This window comes from Electrona antarctica (genome assembly GCF_951216825.1).
Source record: "Electrona antarctica genome assembly, chromosome: 14".
NCBI lineage: Eukaryota > Metazoa > Chordata > Actinopteri > Myctophiformes > Myctophidae > Electrona > Electrona antarctica.
The window spans coordinates 49,936,155-49,956,699 of NC_136795.1; the positions used below are offsets into that span (position 1 = coordinate 49,936,155).

At 44.3% G+C, this 20,545-nt stretch overlaps 1 protein-coding gene across 1 annotated transcript in view; it reads left to right on the top strand.

The window, feature by feature from the left end:
- Positions 1-20,545, top strand: part of LOC306937627 (myosin-10-like) — a 198,123-nt gene that overhangs the window by 159,177 nt on the left and 18,401 nt on the right. Inside the window, exons 27-28 of the mRNA XM_079521502.1 lie at positions 15,933-16,145; positions 19,650-19,794. Coding sequence (XP_079377628.1) covers positions 15,933-16,145; positions 19,650-19,794 — 358 coding nt within the window. The remainder of the gene's footprint in view (positions 1-15,932; positions 16,146-19,649; positions 19,795-20,545) is intronic.

Below are 20,545 nucleotides of genomic sequence, written 5' to 3' on the forward strand. Positions count from 1 at the left end.
AAACCAAACACTCTTGACTTGGCTTAAAATAAAATATCAAAACCCTAACTCTCACAATCTTTAGATTCCGTACCAAAATCCCTTTTACATGACTTTAACCAAAATCAGATTACTATTCCTAAATAGCAGATAAAATACAAAGTACACTGTGTCTAAACACACAGTGGGCCCACACTCATGCACACGCGCACACACACAAACCAACGGTGCAGGCCTGATCGTGGTGATGGTGGGGTGATGATGATGATTTAATCCTCCTCAGTCCTTGTTGATGTTGAGCAAAAGTCCTACTCACAGTTCTTTGTCAGATCTGTAGAACAGTTCGTGAGGTGGTGAGATGTGATGAAGCCGAGCAGACTGCAGGAACGTCGAATCCTCGTCAGGAACTGTTAGACCAAGATTAATTATGCACACGATGACAATTAAAAGCTCTTGGAGAAATGGTCTGGTCTGAGATGGTATATTTATTCCATGGTAAGATTGTACAAAATGATGCCACACAACCTCTCGACACGAGACGCTGGGTAGACATAAAGAATAAATGCACTTTCAGTGCTTATATGAATGACACAGAATCCACAAGTAGGTGGGTCTTAATCATGACAAGTCCTAATTTACAAGATAACAACTGGTTCAAACTGGTTGCTCATCGTTCAAAGTTTAACAGAGCCCCGACCTTGGAGAAGGCAGGGGAGTGAAAAGGCAGGGGAGGGGCCCACTGGAGAGCTATTTGCAGTCAGCATTTACATTATGAGAGCAACATGTTAAAATGAAAATTTATAGAGAATTAATTGTATATTAGCAAGAGGAGAATTAATATTCTCCTAACAATCCTCCCTTTTGTTTATTTAAACAACTTAAACTAAACAATCAAATGTGAATATACAATTACAACGGAGATTGCCGTAGGACACACATCAGTGGAATTCCCCCCAATGGTTGCAAAAGAGCACATCAATCACAGCTGGACATTTCAGGCTGATTTTACCAAGAGAGGACACCCACACGTTTTCAAGCAAAGCAAAATACATCACAATCAAAATACTTGAACAATAACCAAATGTAAAATGGAACACAAAAGACAACCAGAGTACCCAACGTAAAGGTGCAACCTCGTACAAAGTGCAAGTTTTCCTATATCGAATGAAATCATCACCCTAGCAGCATATTTATCACCAGCAGCCAGACAACAGGCCTCCCTTTAGCCCGCTGCCAACACAAATTCTCGTTCAGACCGGGAACCTAGTGGGAGGTAATAGTGAGAATTCTGATTACGTACAGTAGTCCATTGTAAATCTCCACCTGGGAAACAAACACCGTTTGCAGATATCAAACAGGGAGATTTGGCATTGTGAAGACAATGACCTTCCTGTCTCCCGTCTAACACCAAGGAAAGGAGTATAGCATTAAGTTAGATTAAAGTCAGACAGTGAACCCACAACACGGGAGCAGCAACATTGTCTGGCCTGTGGAAAAAAACGGAACAAATTGGCATGCGGTTAGCGAGAAGACGCCCATTAATTTGCCCTATGTGTGAAATCACTTTGAATCAAAAACCCTCAAACACCATTTGTGAAATCACTTTGAATCAAAAACCCTCAAACACCATTTGTGAAATCACTTTGAATCAAAAACCCTCAAACACCATTTGTGAAATCACTTTGAATCAAAAACCCTCAAACACCATTTGTGGCCATGTGGCCCGCTCCCTCATCACCTTTGACATAACCCAGATAAACAAGATACCAAATCCAGGCAGAGCTACAGGTGGACATGTGACATGCATGCAAACATCAATTAAGACATTAGAAGGTACACCATTCATCCCAGTGACATATTGTTAGGTTCGGTCCGTCCGGGTCGGCGTGCGTGTGGAAATCCAATGAGCGCACGAGTGCTTCCGTGTGCAGTAGAGGCTTGCACATGCGTGTGTGCGTGTGCGCACGTGCCAGTGAGAGGTAGTTCAGTGAGAGGTAGTTGGGGGGTGTGCATGTGTATGTATACATGTGCAAGGTTGTGCCAATGAGAGGTAGAGACGGTAGACATTCAGAGGTAGGCAGTTATGTGTGTATGACAACAAGGCTCTACTGTCTCAACTGGAGACAATGACAAAAAGCCTCAGCTGGTCGTGTTGTTCCAGCGCAAACTTTACCTCGTCGTCGAATCAGCCTCCTGGCCACTAAGGGGTGTCCACTACTCTGGCCCTCCGTGTCGGGGAGCCAGTAGCCAGATCGTAGCTCCTTGACTGGTGAGCTGGTGGAGCTGTTGCTCCCGCGACCCGACTACGGATGAGCGGTTGAAGATGGATGGATGGGCAGGGGTCTGGGCCAGGTTGGTTGTAATAGAAACGAATCTCCTCGTCGATGAAGCCGCCAATCACCGGAAGGCCTGGGTCGAATCCTTTGTAGTGTGTGGCATGACTCCATGTCTCTCTTTCTGGGGCTCATACTGCCGATGGGCTGGTCAATAGGGCGCGGAAGAGATTTTTAACCTTGGTGATATCCTTGAATATGAGGTCATCAGGTTGGAGATGCAGACAGCTGTGGCCCCTGGGTGGGCAGGGCAATATTCATCCTGAAAAGACTTTTAGTTATAGCAGAACAAATATCTTATGAGCTCCGAGGCCAAGGGTTTGGCCTCTGCTCCGGTGTTTCCTCCTGGTTGGCTCCAGTGGTATGCCTGTGGAATAATGTGGACGCCTGCGCATAACTTACCTAATCAATACCTACCTATAGATACTGGATGTAGTAGGTTTCTTCTGCTCAAGCAGGAAGTGAGCATACGGGATCTGTAAGTCAAGAGTTGGTAGAGAAAGTAATTTGAAATCAGTACAGCTGTCTCACAAGCAGACACAGCTGCGATCTTCTCATTTTGTCAACAAAGCGGACGAAAAGGAAAGTAGAAAAACACCAAAGCCGTAAATAAAAACTGCGTCTGTTGGTGGACGCCATGTCAGCAGAGAGGACATGGGAGTTTTCAAGGAGCGGTCATGATCACGTGCCCATCAAAGTCTGCCACTGTCGGCATGCATCCGCCTGTCAAATGGTGTGATAAAACAAGCAAGGAAAGCACATGTTGCCTGCGCCATACGTGTAAGCGTTGGAGAATTAAAACAAAATAAAATGTCAAGATCCTGGTATAACCTGCCAGTCAGTCACGGCTGTGCACGCCTGCACGGTCCCCTCAGTCAGTCCAGTTTTCCTGCAGCCCACAGGAATGCGTGGGGGGGGTTATACTCCTATGAGATAACAGTTAATATATTGCTCTGCATGTTGACGCACAGGCAGCCAAGAAAGACAAGGGAATTACTCTAAAAGATATATATACATATATATTAACAATAATAATAGACACCAGAGCATGGTCACCGTGTGGCTATGAAGAACATAACCGGTGCGAAAACATGTCTGTGGAGCGTGTCACAAATGTAGCAGTGTGTAAGCTAATTTAGAATCATCCAGCTGGAATAGATATGAATTTAATTTGACACATCGATAGGTAGGGTAGTACCCTACCACAATGGGGGGTTAAAATGTGTCTTGAATCAGCTGTAGGCCTTCCTCCCTTTAGTTGCAACATATGTTATGTAATTTTACTAATTACCTTAAAGACACAATGGTCATTATTTATTAATTTATTTGCCCCAGAGAGGGTAGTAATCACACTTTGATCACCTACATTTCTGTCAACATTTAAACCACAGTTTTCACTACCTAACATTATACTGAAACTCAGTTACTTCCAGCTTCATATTTATCACAAAGCGTAGTATATTTTAACCATTACAATACATTTAGGACATTGGAACCTCATGTATAAACCATCTGAAACTCAAAATGAGTACATGTGATGGATAATTTTGAATTATTGTAGATCTGTTATTTTGTGGGATTTGGTTACATGTTCCCAATAACTTTGCCCTGTGTGCCATGAGTTTACATCTCATTTCTGCCCCAGCGTAAAACAGATAGTATTAATTCTTCCCCCCAGCGGGCGGGTAGATAAAGTATTGTTTTCTCCTGGCCTTCATCGTCTGTGTCAAACTCATTCTAAGGTATTCTGGTATACTCTGATACTTTTACTCAGACTGAACAGAAATACAGACAACAGTTAGAATGCTGCTTGTGTGTGTTTTCTACTTGGGGGCATCGTTGCTGTATAGGAGTGTGGGGGGTGTGCCCCAGTGGGCTGCAGACAGGGACAGCAACCAATGTATTGTAGTTTTCCTCTAAAGTATTCATCCTTAAAAGATATTAATATAGATTTACAGTTTAACATATTAACATTAAAGATAAAGTTAATATTCACTTGTTTAATGAGGTTTTACAGTCCTGGCTTGAGTACTTGTACTCTATTACCTTCTTACAAATTCTCCTCAACGGGACTCCTCCAGAGTCCAGATGATTGATTAGTTGATAACTCAAAGGTTATCTTAATAGTTTATGGCTCTACACGCCAAAATGGTATTTGGAGTTTTCTGTTTTAACCCCTTAGTTTCCAAAAGCAGCTTTAAGACGCTGCCCCTTCCGACATTATGGTATTGGGCTTTTCATATTCATGTTGGTAAATACGCATCATTAAATACATAACAAAATGGCCTTTCTCGCCATCTTTCCAACAACATGTACCTTTTTCTCTATTTTGCAGTATCGATACTTTTACTTTAAACATTTGAGTACTGTTTCCCTCAACTGCAGTTGAACACCAGGTCAAAAATACATGGGCAGTTTATAAACGAACACTGTGAGGCATATGTGGACAAGGGACATTCGAAAACACATAGTAATAATAATAAAAAACAATCTTCTCTGTGTGAGACTTAAGTGGTGGTGTCGTGCATTGTCATGGCACAGGGGGTGTATGAATGAAATGAGGCGTGGGGTCGTGATTCATGTTTCAGAGGGTATTTGTTTGCGTGTGGTGTTTTTAAGGCATGATTATGATCTGCTTGATTGCAATTTAAGTGTGGTATAGTGCAATGAAAATGGCTCAGAGGATGTTTGTTTGCGTGACGGCATGGGACATGTTTTATTTCTCAGGTTGTGTGGGGATGTATGTGTGCCTTGTGGAGCGTGTTTATGTAGTGTTTGAGTGGGTGTATGGAGTGCATAACCTTAACCTGTGACTGACTCGACGTCTGAACGCACAGTGCAGCATCGGCCCCAGCTCTCTCGTCCGCCTCCCCTCACCAGACAATCCGGCCCAGCGCCCGTCATCTCCATCATCCCTGGTCTCCGTGGTCTCCCTTGGAGTCGCCTGACCCCTCCCCGTGCGGCCCTGACCTCTGTTCCCCCTCAGTAACGGGCAAGCCGCTCTCCATTCTGCTGTTGGTTCTTTTCACCTCCCTTTTCACCACTCTCGTTGTCGTCAGCTGTCTGCATGTCGGCCGGTGGTACGTTGGTTTCATCCTCCTCTTCTTGCTGGGCCCATGGGTCAGGATACAGTTCATTTGAGGTGGGCCCAGCACCTGGCAGATGATACGTTTGTGAGGCGCCCTGTGATCGGGGCACCGTGCCAGTCCTCTATAGGCTGTTAGTCGAATATGTTGGTGTGCCCTTTTGTACTGTCACTGTTTAGACAGCACTGGGTCTGAAATGTCAGTGCAGGACGAGCGTTGGGTGTCGCCTGCGTCATTGAGTTGAATCAAGTCCATAGGCTGAGGGCAGCCCACATCTGTGCAGACTGTGTTTCTTCCAGAGTGGGCAGGGTCGTCGATATGGAGATATGGCGTAGGAGGCCGTGGGGTTGCAGAGGTCACAGGCATGTGTGTTGACAGGGCTGCTGCTGTCCACTTTGTGCAGAGGCATCGTTTGGGGTGCTGAAGCATTAACCCAACGATGCACGTCCATTTCCGTCATAGGTTGTGAAGGGGTTACTGCTGCTGTGAAGCGGGGAGGGCTGCGGGCTCTGCTCGTGCTGGAATGCTGGTTGCTTTGCTGGACAGGGCAGGCAGGGCGTAGAATGGCTGGTATGGGGGGGGGAACCAAGATCTGGGTCGATCTGCAGCAGTGCCTGCAGAGGTGATACAGACAAAACACATGCGAGTAGGGGCTCCCATAAAAATGTAAAGAGGGAGGTTGCGAATTCTCATCCATCACTGATTCTATTTTAGACATCACTTTCACATCATTCTCTCTGTCTGAGCTCTGCTCCGTCATCCACTCATTCTTCCTTCATCCACATTGCAAACACTTCTTTATGGAGATCACATTACACATTCATCCAGTATCTCTCTTGTTACTGCCTCTTTCTGCATCAACTTTGCACATTTAGGACTTTTTATTTTGTTTGACTTTGTCTATGCTCTCTTTACTTAGAGAGACTTAACTTTGTCTGGGTTAGCTTTTCACCAAGTTCAATCACTTGGTTCACACTCAGTGTACCTTTCTCAGAAAAACCCATAAATTGCCCTTGGCTCTTTTTAACACGCCCATACAGCGCGTCCCTCACTGTTTTACGCCCTATCCGACCATTGCATGACAATAGCAGTGCCAGTGAGTCAAAAACCCATAAAATACCATTCAGACAGACAGCTAAAAAAACTACAGGACCGTGTTTTATTTCATGTCCCTCATCACCTAATCTTGATGATGACCGATGGTTGCCCATCTTTATTCCTCACTGATAACGATCTCAGTGACCTTTTCTAGTTAAATTTCTTTAGCTAGGCTGGTTATACCGTGGGTTAAACAAGCATAAATACCCTCAGTCACTTAAAGTGTCAAGAACACCTTAAATATTAAGACTGACCTCCGCGTGCCTCTACCTCGAACACTTGCGGACCTTAGATTAACCTCTGCTATGCACCACTACCTCGAATGCTTTGCAGACCATTAACTAACCATCAGAAAACTGACCTTCGCAGCACCTCTACCTCGAATGCTTGCGGACCTTAGAATAATCTCTGTTTCACCACTACCTCGAATGCTTACAGACCATTAGACTAACCTCTGAAACGGACCTCCGTTCAGACCGACATATGTAAACACGGTCCCGACATATGAGTTAATACTCAATTTATCTTTACAACCTTAAATATTCCCCCCCGATTCACAGGAACAAGATTTATAGTTTTTAGAAAAACCTCACCGTGTGCATGTCTTGTTTGTTCTTTTGAGATCCAGTCCGCTGTGCTCCTGGCCCCTCCGGGTGTTTGGAAACGCGGCTCCCCCTCGCTGTTTTCTATGTGCGGTCCGGGGCCGGTTGGCAGAAAGCCTCCGAGATGGTTAGTCAGCCGACGGCAAAACACCCGAAGGGCCTGGAGGGCGGTGACCTGGATGACCTCTGCTCGCCGCGCCAATTGTTAGACCAAGATTAATTATGCACACGATGACAATTAAAAGCTCTTGGAGAAATGGTCTGGTCTGAGATGGTATATTTATTCCATGGTAAGATTGTACAAAATGATGCCACACAACCTCTCGACACGAGACGCTGGGTAGACATAAAGAATAAATGCACTTTCAGTGCTTATATGAATGACACAGAATCCACAAGTAGGTGGGTCTTAATCATGACAAGTCCTAATTTACAAGATAACAACTGGTTCAAACTGGTTGCTCATCGTTCAAAGTTTAACAGAGCCCCGACCTTGGAGAAGGCAGGGGAGTGAAAAGGCAGGGGAGGGGCCCACTGGAGAGCTATTTGCAGTCAGCATTTACATTATGAGAGCAACATGTTAAAATGAAAATTTATAGAGAATTAATTGTATATTAGCAAGAGGAGAATTAATATTCTCCTAACAGAACACACTCCAAAACACAGTCTTTTAGAATGAGCAAAAGTCTCCTCTTGTTGAGAAACTACACGCTTTCTTCACTCAGTCCAAGCACATGTTACTTTACCACTCACTTAAGACTTCTTATAACTCACTCAAACAAAACAGACACAAGAATCATGCACTGTGCATCAAACTATCAGAAAACTTCCACTTCACTTCTGTCTCATGTCAACCTGTGTCAGGTCATACACACTCTGGTGAAAACTGTTCAGTAAAGTTCCACTCACTCAATATTCTCTCTCCTCCCCACTTCACCCAATTGAGAAACCCCCTATCAGAACACATCACAAACCTGAATCATATAGAACACTAGAAAGGAGGACCGCAGGGACAAATCTGTATTAAATGTGGGTGCTATGTACCCGAATGATGTGTGTCTGGACTTACAGTAAAATGTTTGGCCTAGAGTACAATAGAGAAATAAATAGTAAAGTGCAATAAAGGGGTGCAGTACGTTTGGTAATGCTTACAAAGAAACAGTTGAATAGTTCAACTAGTCGATCTACATCAACACATCGTTGTGATTGATTGATTGATTGATTGATTGAAAACGTTATTGAAAATTTATTCAAAAGGATACAGACACAAGAAAGCCGTTAGGCTTGTTTCCATTGTGGTCCTTTTGGGGAAAGGGGACATGGGGAGTAACAAAACAAAACAAAACAAACAAAATACCATTTGTATTTTGCCCTGACCCTGTTCCTTTTGGGGAAGGAAGGGGGGCAGGAGACAAAGACATAACAAGAAACAAAAACACAAACAAGGTACAAAAACCCCAACCAATAACCAATACAAACTAGAATTTTTTTGTTTTTTTGTTTAACCTATTCTAATCTAAATGGTTAGTATGGATTTAAAAAATGTAGGTCATGTTATCAGCCAACCATCTTTTTAATGTGCATTTAAAGTTTTCGAAGGAACTGATCAGCTTAAGGCTGGAAGGCAAGTCATTCCACTGAACTGCTGCAGAATATAGGAAAGATGATTTTCCCATATTGCTGTAAAAATTAGGGCTACCTCTGGTGTAGTGCCTGTGGGTATCACTAACCTTTAGAAAAGTAGTCACTGAAATACTTGGTTCTACATTATTTCTAATCCTGTGAACAAGGCACATTTTAAACTGGGATACTTTCTCCTCCACTTTAAGCCACCCCAGACTGGTGAAGTGGGCAGGGAGAAGATGAGTTCTAGCTTGTAGATTGGCTATTTTAACTATGATGATGATTTAATCCTCCTGAGTCCTTGTTGATGTTGAGCAAAAGTCCTACTCACAGTTCTTTGTCAGATCTGTAGAACAGTTCGTGAGGTGGTGAGATGTGATGAAGCCGAGCAGACTGCAGGAACGTCGAATCCTCGTCAGGAACACACTCCAAAACACAGTCTTTTAGAATGAGCAAAAGTCTCCTCTTGTTGAGAAACTACACGCTTTCTTCACTCAGTCCAAGCACATGTTACTTTACCACTCACTTAAGACTTCTTATAACTCACTCAAACAAAACAGACACAAGAATCATGCACTGTGCATCAAACTATCAGAAAACTTCCACTTCACTTCTGTCTCATGTCAACCTGTGTCAGGTCATACACACTCTGGTGAAAACTGTTCAGTAAAGTTCCACTCACTCAATATTCTCTCTCCTCCCCACTTCACCCAATTGAGAAACCCCCTATCAGAACACATCACATGATCATACACCAATCAGAATGAAGAACTCCAGTACCTGGTTAACTGTCTCATTTACTCTTGGCTCAGTAAACTCATTAACCCTGGAACACACCTGTTTAACATTGCACCTCGTTATTGGGTTTTTTCCACAGTCTCTCCTGTGCATTTTACCCTTTAACTGCTATGAACGGCATGCATCGTTTTACACATACGTCTTGTACTAAAACCTATTTATTTAGAGATCTATTTATAACAGACAACTTTTTATTAAAGGCATACATTTTTAACTTAGTCAACTGTTTTAGAATGACTTGTACTATGTATTAAAATATAAGAATAAGGCTAAGGGCATGAAATAACCACTGGGCTACACCCCCCCCTTCTTAGATTTTGATGTCCTCATCAAATGACATGGCATTAGACTATTTGCAGCTTCTTCCTCCTTGTAGTACAATCGGGACATCTGGCCATGGGATGACACCACACAGTGTTACATAAACGGTCTGGATCCAAGTTGGTACTGCACTGTACCAGCGCTCCTTTACTCAGTATGGACCAGGATTGAGTGGAAGGTTGTCCCAACTCATCATAAGTGAACCGATCAACTGGTCTCCGCTCCCTCCGTGGGAGTCTCTGTGGGGACTCTTCAGTGACAACAGTTAACTGAGGGTTATCAATTCCTTCTCCCTTTTCTAGACCTTTGTCCTCCACAGGGTCTAAGGGGACTGCATCATCTGCAGGTTCCACTTCAGCGACGGCATGTTCTATAGCCATCGCATCTTCCATATCCTCATCTAGAGGAAGTGTAACTTGAGACTCATCAATTATGGGATGTACTTCCTGAACAGGGTGTTCGGGTAGTGTCAAAGACTCATTCCCTATCTCATGGTCTCCATCCATAACTCTTGGTTGAGACATGTCCATGTCTTCATCCTCCGAGTCTGACGATGTCAAATCTGGTAATCTTTCATCACTTTGTGCTGTCTGGGTCACTGTCTGCTTGTCTTGTGACCTTGTCACAGCCTTTGGAGCAGGCTCCGGTTCATCAGTGTCGACTGGTAGTCGAACCAATTAAGTATCCAATTGGCAGCAGGTGATTCCGGTGGACCGTTTTTCACCTTTCCAGTTCCTCTTTCCGGCTTAATTGTATAAACTGGTAGATTCGGCATCTTACTGACCACTAAAGGTCTCCACTTATCCTGCAACTTGTGTTTGCCAGTTAATCCAAAGTTTCGGAGCAAAACTCTATCTCCTTCTTCCAACACTTGATCTCGTACTCTTTTATCATGTGCTCTTTTGTTCTTCTGATGGTTCCTGCCTGCAGCTTCTGAGGCCAACTGGTATGCGTTGCGTAGGTCAGATCTCAACTTAGCTACATACTGGTGGTACTGAACTTCTGCATCCCCATCAGGAGAAACGCCAAAACAGAGGTCAACAGGCAACCTTGCTTCGCGTCCAAACATTAAAGCATAGGGCGAGTATCCTGTGGCTTCATTCCTGGTGCTGTTATAAGCATGCACCATTTGGCTTATGTGCTGACTCCATTTCTGTTTCCGTTTGGGATCCATAGTCCCCAGCATGGAGAGGAGAGTACGGTTGAACCTCTCTGGCTGAGGGTCTCCCTGGGGGTGGTAAGGAGTCGTTCGTGATTTCCTGATCCCCAACATTCCCAGTAGCTCTTTGATTAGTTGGCTTTCAAAATCACGGCCCTGGTCAGAATGTATCCTGGCGGGAAGACCATAATGGATGAAGTATTTCTCACAGAGAATCTTGGCTACCGTTGTGGCCTTCTGGTCTTTCGAGGGAAATGCTTGCGCATAGCGCGTGAAATGATCAGTCACTACTAATATGCTTGACATGCCCTGGGATTCTGGCTCAAGTGACAGAAAGTCAATGCATACCAGTTCAAGTGGTCCTTTGCTGGTGATTTGCTCCAAGGGTGCAGCACGCTGGGGAACAGTCTTGCGTGCTATGCATCGGCAGCAATTCTTGATGTACTGATCAATCTCATTAGCCATCTTAGGCCAGTAAAATCTTTGTCTAAGCAGCTCTGTGGTTTTCTCTACTCCTAAATGTCCAGACTCATCATGCAAGGATGCTAGTACTGCTGGTATGTACTCCTTTGGTAGTACAAGCTGTTGCAGTTCTTGTCCAGATTGATTCTTTATCACTCTGTGGAGTAGGTCTCCCCTGATCCGCAGCTTTGGGCCTTCTCTCCTTAACAATGTTACGTCTGGGCCACCACCCTTGACGGAACTCAACATCTGTCCATCTTTGACAGCTTGTTTTACAGGTGAGATGAGCGAGTCTCGGTCTTGGGCTTTGATTAAATCTCGCTTACTAAGTTGCTCGAGTCCTTGTTGATGTTGAGCAAAAGTCCTACTCACAGTTCTTTGTCAGATCTGTAGAACAGTTCGTGAGGTGGTGAGATGTGATGAAGCCGAGCAGACTGCAGGAACGTTGAATCCTCGTCAGGAACACACTCCAAAACACAGTCTTTTAGAATGAGCAAAAGTCTCCTCTTGTTGAGAAACTACACGCTTTCTTCACTCAGTCCAAGCACATGTTACTTTACCACTCACTTAAGACTTCTTATAACTCACTCAAACAAAACAGACACAAGAATCATGCACTGTGCATCAAACTATCAGAAAACTTCCACTTCACTTCTGTCTCATGTCAACCTGTGTCAGGTCATACACACTCTGGTGAAAACTGTTCAGTAAAGTTCCACTCACTCAATATTCTCTCTCCTCCCCACTTCACCCAATTGAGAAACCCCCAATCAGAACACATCACATGATCATACACCAATCAGAATGAAGAACTCCAGTACCTGGTTAACTGTCTCATTTACTCTTGGCTCAGTAAACTCATTAACCCTGGAACAAACCTGTTTAACATTGCACCTCGTTATTGGGTTTTTTCCACAGTCTCTCCTGTGCATTTTACCCTTTAACTTCTATGAACGGCATGCATCGTTTTACACATAAGTCTTGTACTAAAACCTATTTATTTAGAGATCTATTTATAACAGACAACTTTTTATTAAAGGCATACATTTTTAACTTAGTCAACTGTTTTAGAATGACTTGTACTATGTATTAAAATATAAGAATAAGGCTAAGGGCATGAAATAACCACTGGGCTACATAGTATATATGTATAGTTAATATGTATAGTGTCATTATATAGATATGTTCTAGTTACGTTCTTAGCTTACGCATGCTTCTTGATAAATGCATTTTATATATGTTATGTATTCCCATACTTTTGTTCTTGCCTAAATGTAAATCGCTCAGGATTAAGAGCTAAATTGTAAATTGTAAATTGTGTGAACCAAGTGAACCGCATAGCTTTCCATGGTCCTCATCCGGCCCCTAGCAGGAAGATACCGTATTCACTCCTGGCGTATATATATATATGACACATTGAACTAGAATGCATGACACTGTTTTGTCTGTCACTCCAGGCACATGGAGTCGCTGCCTGTGTTCTAGAAACTCCCTGTGAGCGTTTACTATCATCGTGATCCTGAGTCATCACATAGCCGGCTGACCAGACCACCAAGGCACAATGTATATTTATCTAGGGGATCTCACTGCTTCGGAATGTGTGTGTCGTGTGTGTGTGCGCGTGTGCGTGCGTGCTTGCGTGTACATTGTGAGTCAAGTCAACGTTATAGAGTAGAGATGAGTTCCCTCCAAAAACAGCAGCTGTCCATCAATGTCAGCTCAGCCTATCCAAAGACAATGGCAGTGGCCACTGGTCCCCAATGTTTGTCATTATAAAGATATGGCTCTACTGCCACCCTGTGGAGTGTTTGTGCATAGCAGATCATGACATTGCAGGGTGAATCCACAACAGGACCATGTGGCTTTTGCAGCTGCTAAACCTAAAACCAGGCACATAAAATACAAAGAAACCGTGTCATTCTCAACACACCCACAGAAGCGCTAACTGCACTTCTCCTCTAGTGAAAAGATGGAGGTTGCACGATGGCAGGCTCTCAGTCAAATCTGGTCCCAGGCAATGGTTTCCCCCGCCGTCAGACTCATCATATTATATTATATTATATTTCATTATATAGTGCTGTGATCTGTAACCAGCGGACAATGATCTGTAGGCTACTGTACCCGGGGAGGAGGCGCCGCGTCGGGGTGGACTGACTGGAGCGCTCTGGGTTAGATTTTGACGGAGTGGAAAAATTATATAAAAGACACCGTTCAAATTACACTTTAACACTGTAGTAGTAGGCTCGCTAAAAACCATAACTCTATATGGACATAATAATAACATGCAGCGGGGTGTAATCAGCCCTCAACAGCAACACAGTGTGGTGGTGGTGGTGGTATGTTCAAACGGGATACAAATCCAAAGAGTTTCAGTTGAATCAGTTGTAATTAAATCTGCGATTAATTTCAGCTGTGACCAATAGATAGAGATGCCTTGCAATGCACGGTTTGCGCGGTGTCGCGTCGTGCATTGCAAAGTGAAACAGTATGAAACTCATCAGTTCCGTAACGTTGTGCTAGAAAGTTTGTGTGGACCAGCGTGCCCCCCACCATAGGGCATTAGAGCTATGGACCAGCGTGCCCCCAGGGCATTAGAGCCATAGGATTGGCTGAAGGCGGACCGATCTGATTGGCCGAGGAATCTGTCAATCAGAATGATTGACAGATTCCCTCAGCCAATGATGACGTTCGTTAACGCCCAATGTCAGAAGAGTCTCAAAAGTAGAGCAGCAGAGTTTTAGCATAGTCTCAAAGGTCTCACAGATTTGTAACTCACAAGTTCAGATTTGCAACTCACGTGAGTGAACTCACAGGTTCACATTTGTGTTTTGTATCCACAAGTTCAGATTTGTGTTTTGTGTTTTGTATCCGTGTTTCGCATCTGTGTTTTGTATTTGTGTTTTGTATCTGTAATTTGCATCTGTGTTTTGTATCTGTGTTTCACAACTGTGTTTTGTATTTGTGTTTCAAACACAGATGCGAAACACGGATACAAAACACAGATGCAAATTAAAGATACAAAACACAGATGCGAAACACGGATACAAAACACAGATGCGAAACACGGATACAAAACACAGATGCAAATTACAGATACAAAACACAAATACAAAACACAACTACAAAACACAGATGCGAAACACGGATACAAAACACAGATGCAAATTAAAGATACAAAACACAGATGCGAAACACGGATACAAAACACAGATGCGAAACACGGATACAAAACACAGATGCGAAATACAGATACAAAACACAAATTTATGTGTTTGATGGCAATTGGATGATTTGAGGCATTTTGTTCCAAAAATGTGTTTTGCAAAAATCAAGCTGTTGGTGGCGCTATAACAGGCCAATGTGAAAAGGGTGGGATATATTCCTCAGCCTAGTAAGAAAATGTGTGAAAGATTTCACGTCAATTGCATGCTGCGTTCATGATTTGAGGCTTTTGTTCAAAACGGGGCAATCTTGCAAACTGTGAAAGCCAATTATAGCCAATTAGGATGGAATATGAAATATCGGACAGATCCGACTTGAGCACATGACCATAGAGATACTGTGTAACGAGTTGTGAGATTTTTGGACAGAATCTGGAGGAGTAATATCAAAAAATGTGTTTTACAAAAGTCGGCCTCCTGGTGGCGCTATAAAAGGCATATGCGGAAAATGCAGGTCAAAGGTTTGTCCTTGGCCTCTAGGGAGTGTGCATGCAACGTTTCAAGCAGATTGGTGCAGTTTTAGGTAAAAAATGTGAAAAGCTGCCTCATGGTGGCGCTATAACAGGCCGTTCTGGAAAATGTAGGGCAGAGGTTCATCGTTGGCATCCAGGGAGTGTGTGTGCAAAGTTTGGCATCGACCGGGTTAACGGTCCCGGAGATTAGCTGGTAACAGACGGACGGAAGGACGGACACACACAGTCACACACACACGGACGGAGTGCAAAACATACTCTCTCCCCATGCCTTCGGCCTGGTGGAGACAACAATATAACCACCCACACACACCACTGCATCTACTATCACAATGTGGCATTCTGTATGCATCCATCTCTCACTATGTTCTATGCTCTTCTGTGCCTAACGTCTGTATACTGTGTGTGCGTGCGTGCGTGCGTGCGTGCGTGCGTGCGTGCGTGCGTGCGTGCGTGCAAATGCCAATGCCACTCCTTTCCATGCCAGCATTCAGGAGAATTGCCTTTTTTCCGAAGTCTCCTGAACTTGAACGCAATATTTTGCGTTGAACAAATTTGTTTAGAAATCCATGCCGTACACCATATATCTCCACTAGCTAAATAGTGCTGGGTTGTGCCCCGGAAATAGCTGATCTACAAGTTCATTTGTAGACATACAACATTCAATTGTTGTCCAAAAGTGCCGTCTTTATGGGATTTCAGCCCCTGCCCCTCTAACACTCTCTGCACGTCCCTGGTGGTTTATTGTCTCCTGTGTGTGTTCCATGTTCCCATCAGAGGGGAGGACGAGGCGAGCCAGAAGAACAACGCTCTGAAGCAGGTGAGGGAGCTGCAGGCCCAGCTGGCGGAGCTGCAGGAGGACCTGGAGTCGGAGAAGCAGGCCCGGAACAAAGCGGAGAAGCTCAAGAGGGACCTGAGCGAGGAGCTGGAGGCTCTGAAGACGGAGCTGGAGGACACCCTGGATACCACCGCCGCTCAACAGGAGCTCAGGTGCTGCTCCACCGCACCGCAACCGTTCTGTTTTCTCTGCTGACCATAGAGTAATAAAAGGATAGAGACCGAACCGGAGCGTCAGCCCGCTATTCATTTCAATAGAAGTTGCTCAGTGGCGTTTTGAAGCACCCGGAAGACTGCCGGAAGTATAATTATAACTCTATGGCTCGAGCGAGCGGAAGTTTAGCCTAGCCTAGCCCCGGACCTCAAATTTGAGGTCCGGGCTTACGCACGGGGCGTCATGAACGTCCGTCCACCTCCATGAAAGTGCTGCAATTCCACATTTCGCCAGTAGGTAGTGGCATCTTCAACGTTGGATAGCCTTACTGGGGGCTTGCTGCTGACGCTTGTTTTGTCTCTATCGGAGCGTGTGAGTGGAGTGGAGTGTTGATTTCGTCGACTAAAACTGAGACGAAAAATGTTCGTTGACTACCCTTTTCTCTGCTGACGAAAACTAAATGTTAACTAATTAAACTATGATGACTAAAACTAAGACTAAATATACTGACAATTAAGTAAACAAATACAAACTAGACTAAAATGTTAGGAAGGCACTAGTGGACAAGAGATCTACTATATGTCATTTTAAATGAGTTGCATGCTGAAATTAGCCGATCTACAAGCTCACAACGCGCCGCGCTGCGAGTCTGCGACGCATTGTGGTCTTGTAGATCGGCTATTTTCAGCGAGTGTAAAATCAGCCATTACAATGGCATCAAGGCCCGTCAAAATACATTTTAGTTGACTAAATCAACTGTAGATTTAGTAGACTAAAATCGCATGACATTAAGTAATTCACTAAGACTATGACTACACTAAAATAGAAACTCCAGAGGGCTGTTGTGCCACTCACTCATTCGCTCACGTTGATTCGCTCCCTCGCTCACCTTCATTTGCGCACCGGTCGGTCAGCGCTCCGCTCAGACCCGTCCGCAAAAAAACTATTTAAATTATAAATTTAAATAGTATTTTGCTGAGAATCCGAAACACGGAGCAAACACACAGCACGTGTCTCTGTGTCTTGCTCAAAGATGTGGTTCACGCCACGGCCCCCGACCGGAGTGGAGGTGGTCCTCGGCGCTCCGAAGCCGCTCTGACCTATTTTCGAACCCGCTCAGCGCTCAATTCAAAACCCCAGCGCTCACATGCTCATAACGCCATTCGGCGAGTAACCTCGGTAACCCAGACGTTTTTATTTCCAGGGAGAAAAAAAAAGTCTGGGACCGAGACCACTTCAATTCGGCATAGAGTAGCGCAAACGTCGATCACTCTCTGCTGATTTCTGATCGTCTGCACCTTTGTTAAATTGATGCACACACGCACACACGTACACACGTACACACGTACACACGTACACACACACACTCCTCTCTCTCTAGCTGTTGCCAGACTTACCAGAGAGCCGCGGACGTTTTCTGCTGTCTCCCGGCTTCTTTTCCGGGTTTTTAGACAGCTGGTGGATGGAAATTAAGCTTAATGACAAGCGTTTCCGGGAATCTTTCCGTCGCGGCATTCAGCCGCGTGGGTGGAGCTTCTTTTCCATCCACCAGCTGTCTAAAAACCCGGAAAAGAAGCTGGCCGACAGAGAAAACGGCCACGGCTGTCGGCTCAGGTCTGGAAATGCTGTCTCTGTCGCTCTAATTCATTACTCTCAGCTGCGTCTAGATTCTCCCGGCGGATCCTGCCAGGAGCTGCCTATGCCATAGAAAGCATAGGTGGACCCCAGGCTATTCGGCGAGCAGCTGTTATAAATGAGGTGCAATATCTGTTCGCAGGCACTGGGGCAGCTAGCTGATAATGGCCGCGTTTCCCGTACAGATTTCTTACGCATCTTCTTCATCTTCAAAGTTCTACGCACGCGCATAGGGCTCTAGGCTTCTGTTTGCGGCCCTCTAGGCCGCAAACAGAAGCCTGTCTGCTACACAATTGGTTGCATGGGCAGCGAATCAGACACCATGTCCTTTTTTGGGAAACGCCATCAAACACGACAACATAGACATAGAATACCTAGATAGAGCACAGCCTTACGTGTCATAAGGCCTCCTGCATGAATGAATTTAGAAGCAACCCCGTTTTTCCTAAAGCCTTTTTAAATATAAAAATTAAAATTTTGCATTTTGATTTAATTGTAAGAGGGAGCGTATCAACACACATGTGTAACCACTACATGCAGTGCACGTGAACTATGCTTGAGCATTATATGCCGATGTTAGCATCTCACTCCATATAATTTAATAAAAGCATATAAAAAACATGAATTATACACCCAATGAAAATTTACACTTCACGGATTATAGGCCATTTGGAATTAGAACAATCGGTTGAAGATTGCCCGAGTATAGTACGATTTAAATATCAACTTTGTGGTTGCGCTGAGGCAGTGAGGACCTGCGCACCGAAAATAGATGATCTGCAATTAAGCTCACAAAGCGCTGTCATGCAACACTTGGAGCTGAGATACACGGATGACAATAAACATTTCACAGAATACCGTATAGGCCTATACCACTTTGAATTAAAACAATTGGATAGGCTGCATAGGCACTTAGCCTATATTTATTTTATGGATGTGGAGCCAGGACTGGTGTTGCGCTGTTGTTAGGTGAGTGGCGTGCGGAGATCTGCAAACTCAACACGGTGAACACGCATATAATAATATAAATGAGGGCTGAGGCTGGTTAAGTTTGCAAATAACGGCCCATGGACGATGTCTCTCTCTCGCGCTTTGATCATAAAATGGTAATTGGTCAATAGTTATATTATTTCTATATAGTCCACATTTATGTCTGCCTGGCTCAGCTGGTTCGGGTCTCTCGGAATGTCGGAAATAATCGGATTTCGGTCGGACTCGGCGCAGGAATTTGAAAGAAATCTCGGAACGGGTCGGAATCGGACGAAATTGTCACGGATCCGTTCGGTTTAACTATTAGAAAATATTTTCGGAACGGGTCGGGTCGGTAACATGTCACAGATTAATTTAAAGAGTAAAGAGAGCCTACTGTCAGCTGTCCAGCAGTCCAAATATTATTAAATTAAATTTCAGATTGGTAGACCTGAGGCCTACCATATACCAGGCCTCAAGCCTGAGGCCTATACCAGGCCTGAGGCCTACCATTGCGTGGCACATCTATGCACGGAACGTCTATGTTCACAGGCGTCATGCTTCACTGCGCGTGCCTAGCACTTTCCTCTTAAGAAGATGCGTAAGAAATTTCTGTACGGGAAACGCGGCCAATAACTGCGCGACTTGAACCCATTAAAACAGCGAAAGCAGCATCGGTGTCATTTCAGATTTTTGCGTTGGCTATTATTATAACATAGCAGATATACAAGCTCATAGCGCGTCACTTCGTCACACGCTGGGGCGCTTTTTTTTTTCATCTTGAAAGTGAGAGAACTACTGATTCAGAAGGCCTCATAATGGCTCTCAATGGGTGAAATGAGGAGAATTCTATTTGTTCAAGTCCGTTGAACGTTCCTCGTGTTCTCTCTCTCTCTCAGGACCAAGCGTGAGCAGGAGGTGGCTGAGCTGAAGAAGGCCATTGAGGAGGAGAGCAGGAACCACGAGGCCCAGTTCCAGGAGATGAGACAGAGGCACGGTGCCGCCCTGGAAGAGGTGTCGGAACAGCTGGAGCAGGCCAAGAGGGTACGGCACTTCCATAACCCATTTTGGGCGGGAACCCCTTTTGGTGTTTCAAGCATTATGTTATACTTTAGCTATTGAAAAATAGCAGACCTACAAGCTCGTAGTGCCACGCTACGAGCTTGTAGGTCTGCTATTTTTGAAAAATCGTGAAAATGTAGTGCAAATCTTTGAAAATATATTCTTTCAGTCAGCGAACGTTTTTACTCAAATCGTTGCTTCTGGGGGCGTCCCTGGAACAACATATTTTCAGGTGGGGGTCCGCGGCCAAATACAGACAATTCTGGGGATCCTTGACATGAAATATTGAGCACCCCTGATATAGAAATATAGGTATTTCAGAAAACTGTCAGGATTTAGAAGACATTTTTTTAATTTTTGATGTCAGGTCGATTATAAACAAAATTACTTCTAAATCCTAACAGATTTCTGAAAAACCTATGTTTCTATGTCAGCGGTGCTCAACCTTTTTCATGTCAAGGCTTCCATTGACAATGAATGGTAGACTGTATCTACATGGATGGAATTGTTTTCATAGCCTTAGCGTCAGTGCGTACGTTTGATAAACAGGTACACTGCATACTTAGTTACTTTTAACAGACTACAAAAATAGAAAAATAGAAAACCTGCCTCGCTAAAGTGTGCTCCGACTGTAGCAGGCCTGTGGCTCGCAGGGGAGAGGGGGTGGAGTAAGCTGCTTTTACAGACAGTTTGAGGATGCAGTGGAGTTGAGAGGTTCTTTTCGAAGCGGTTT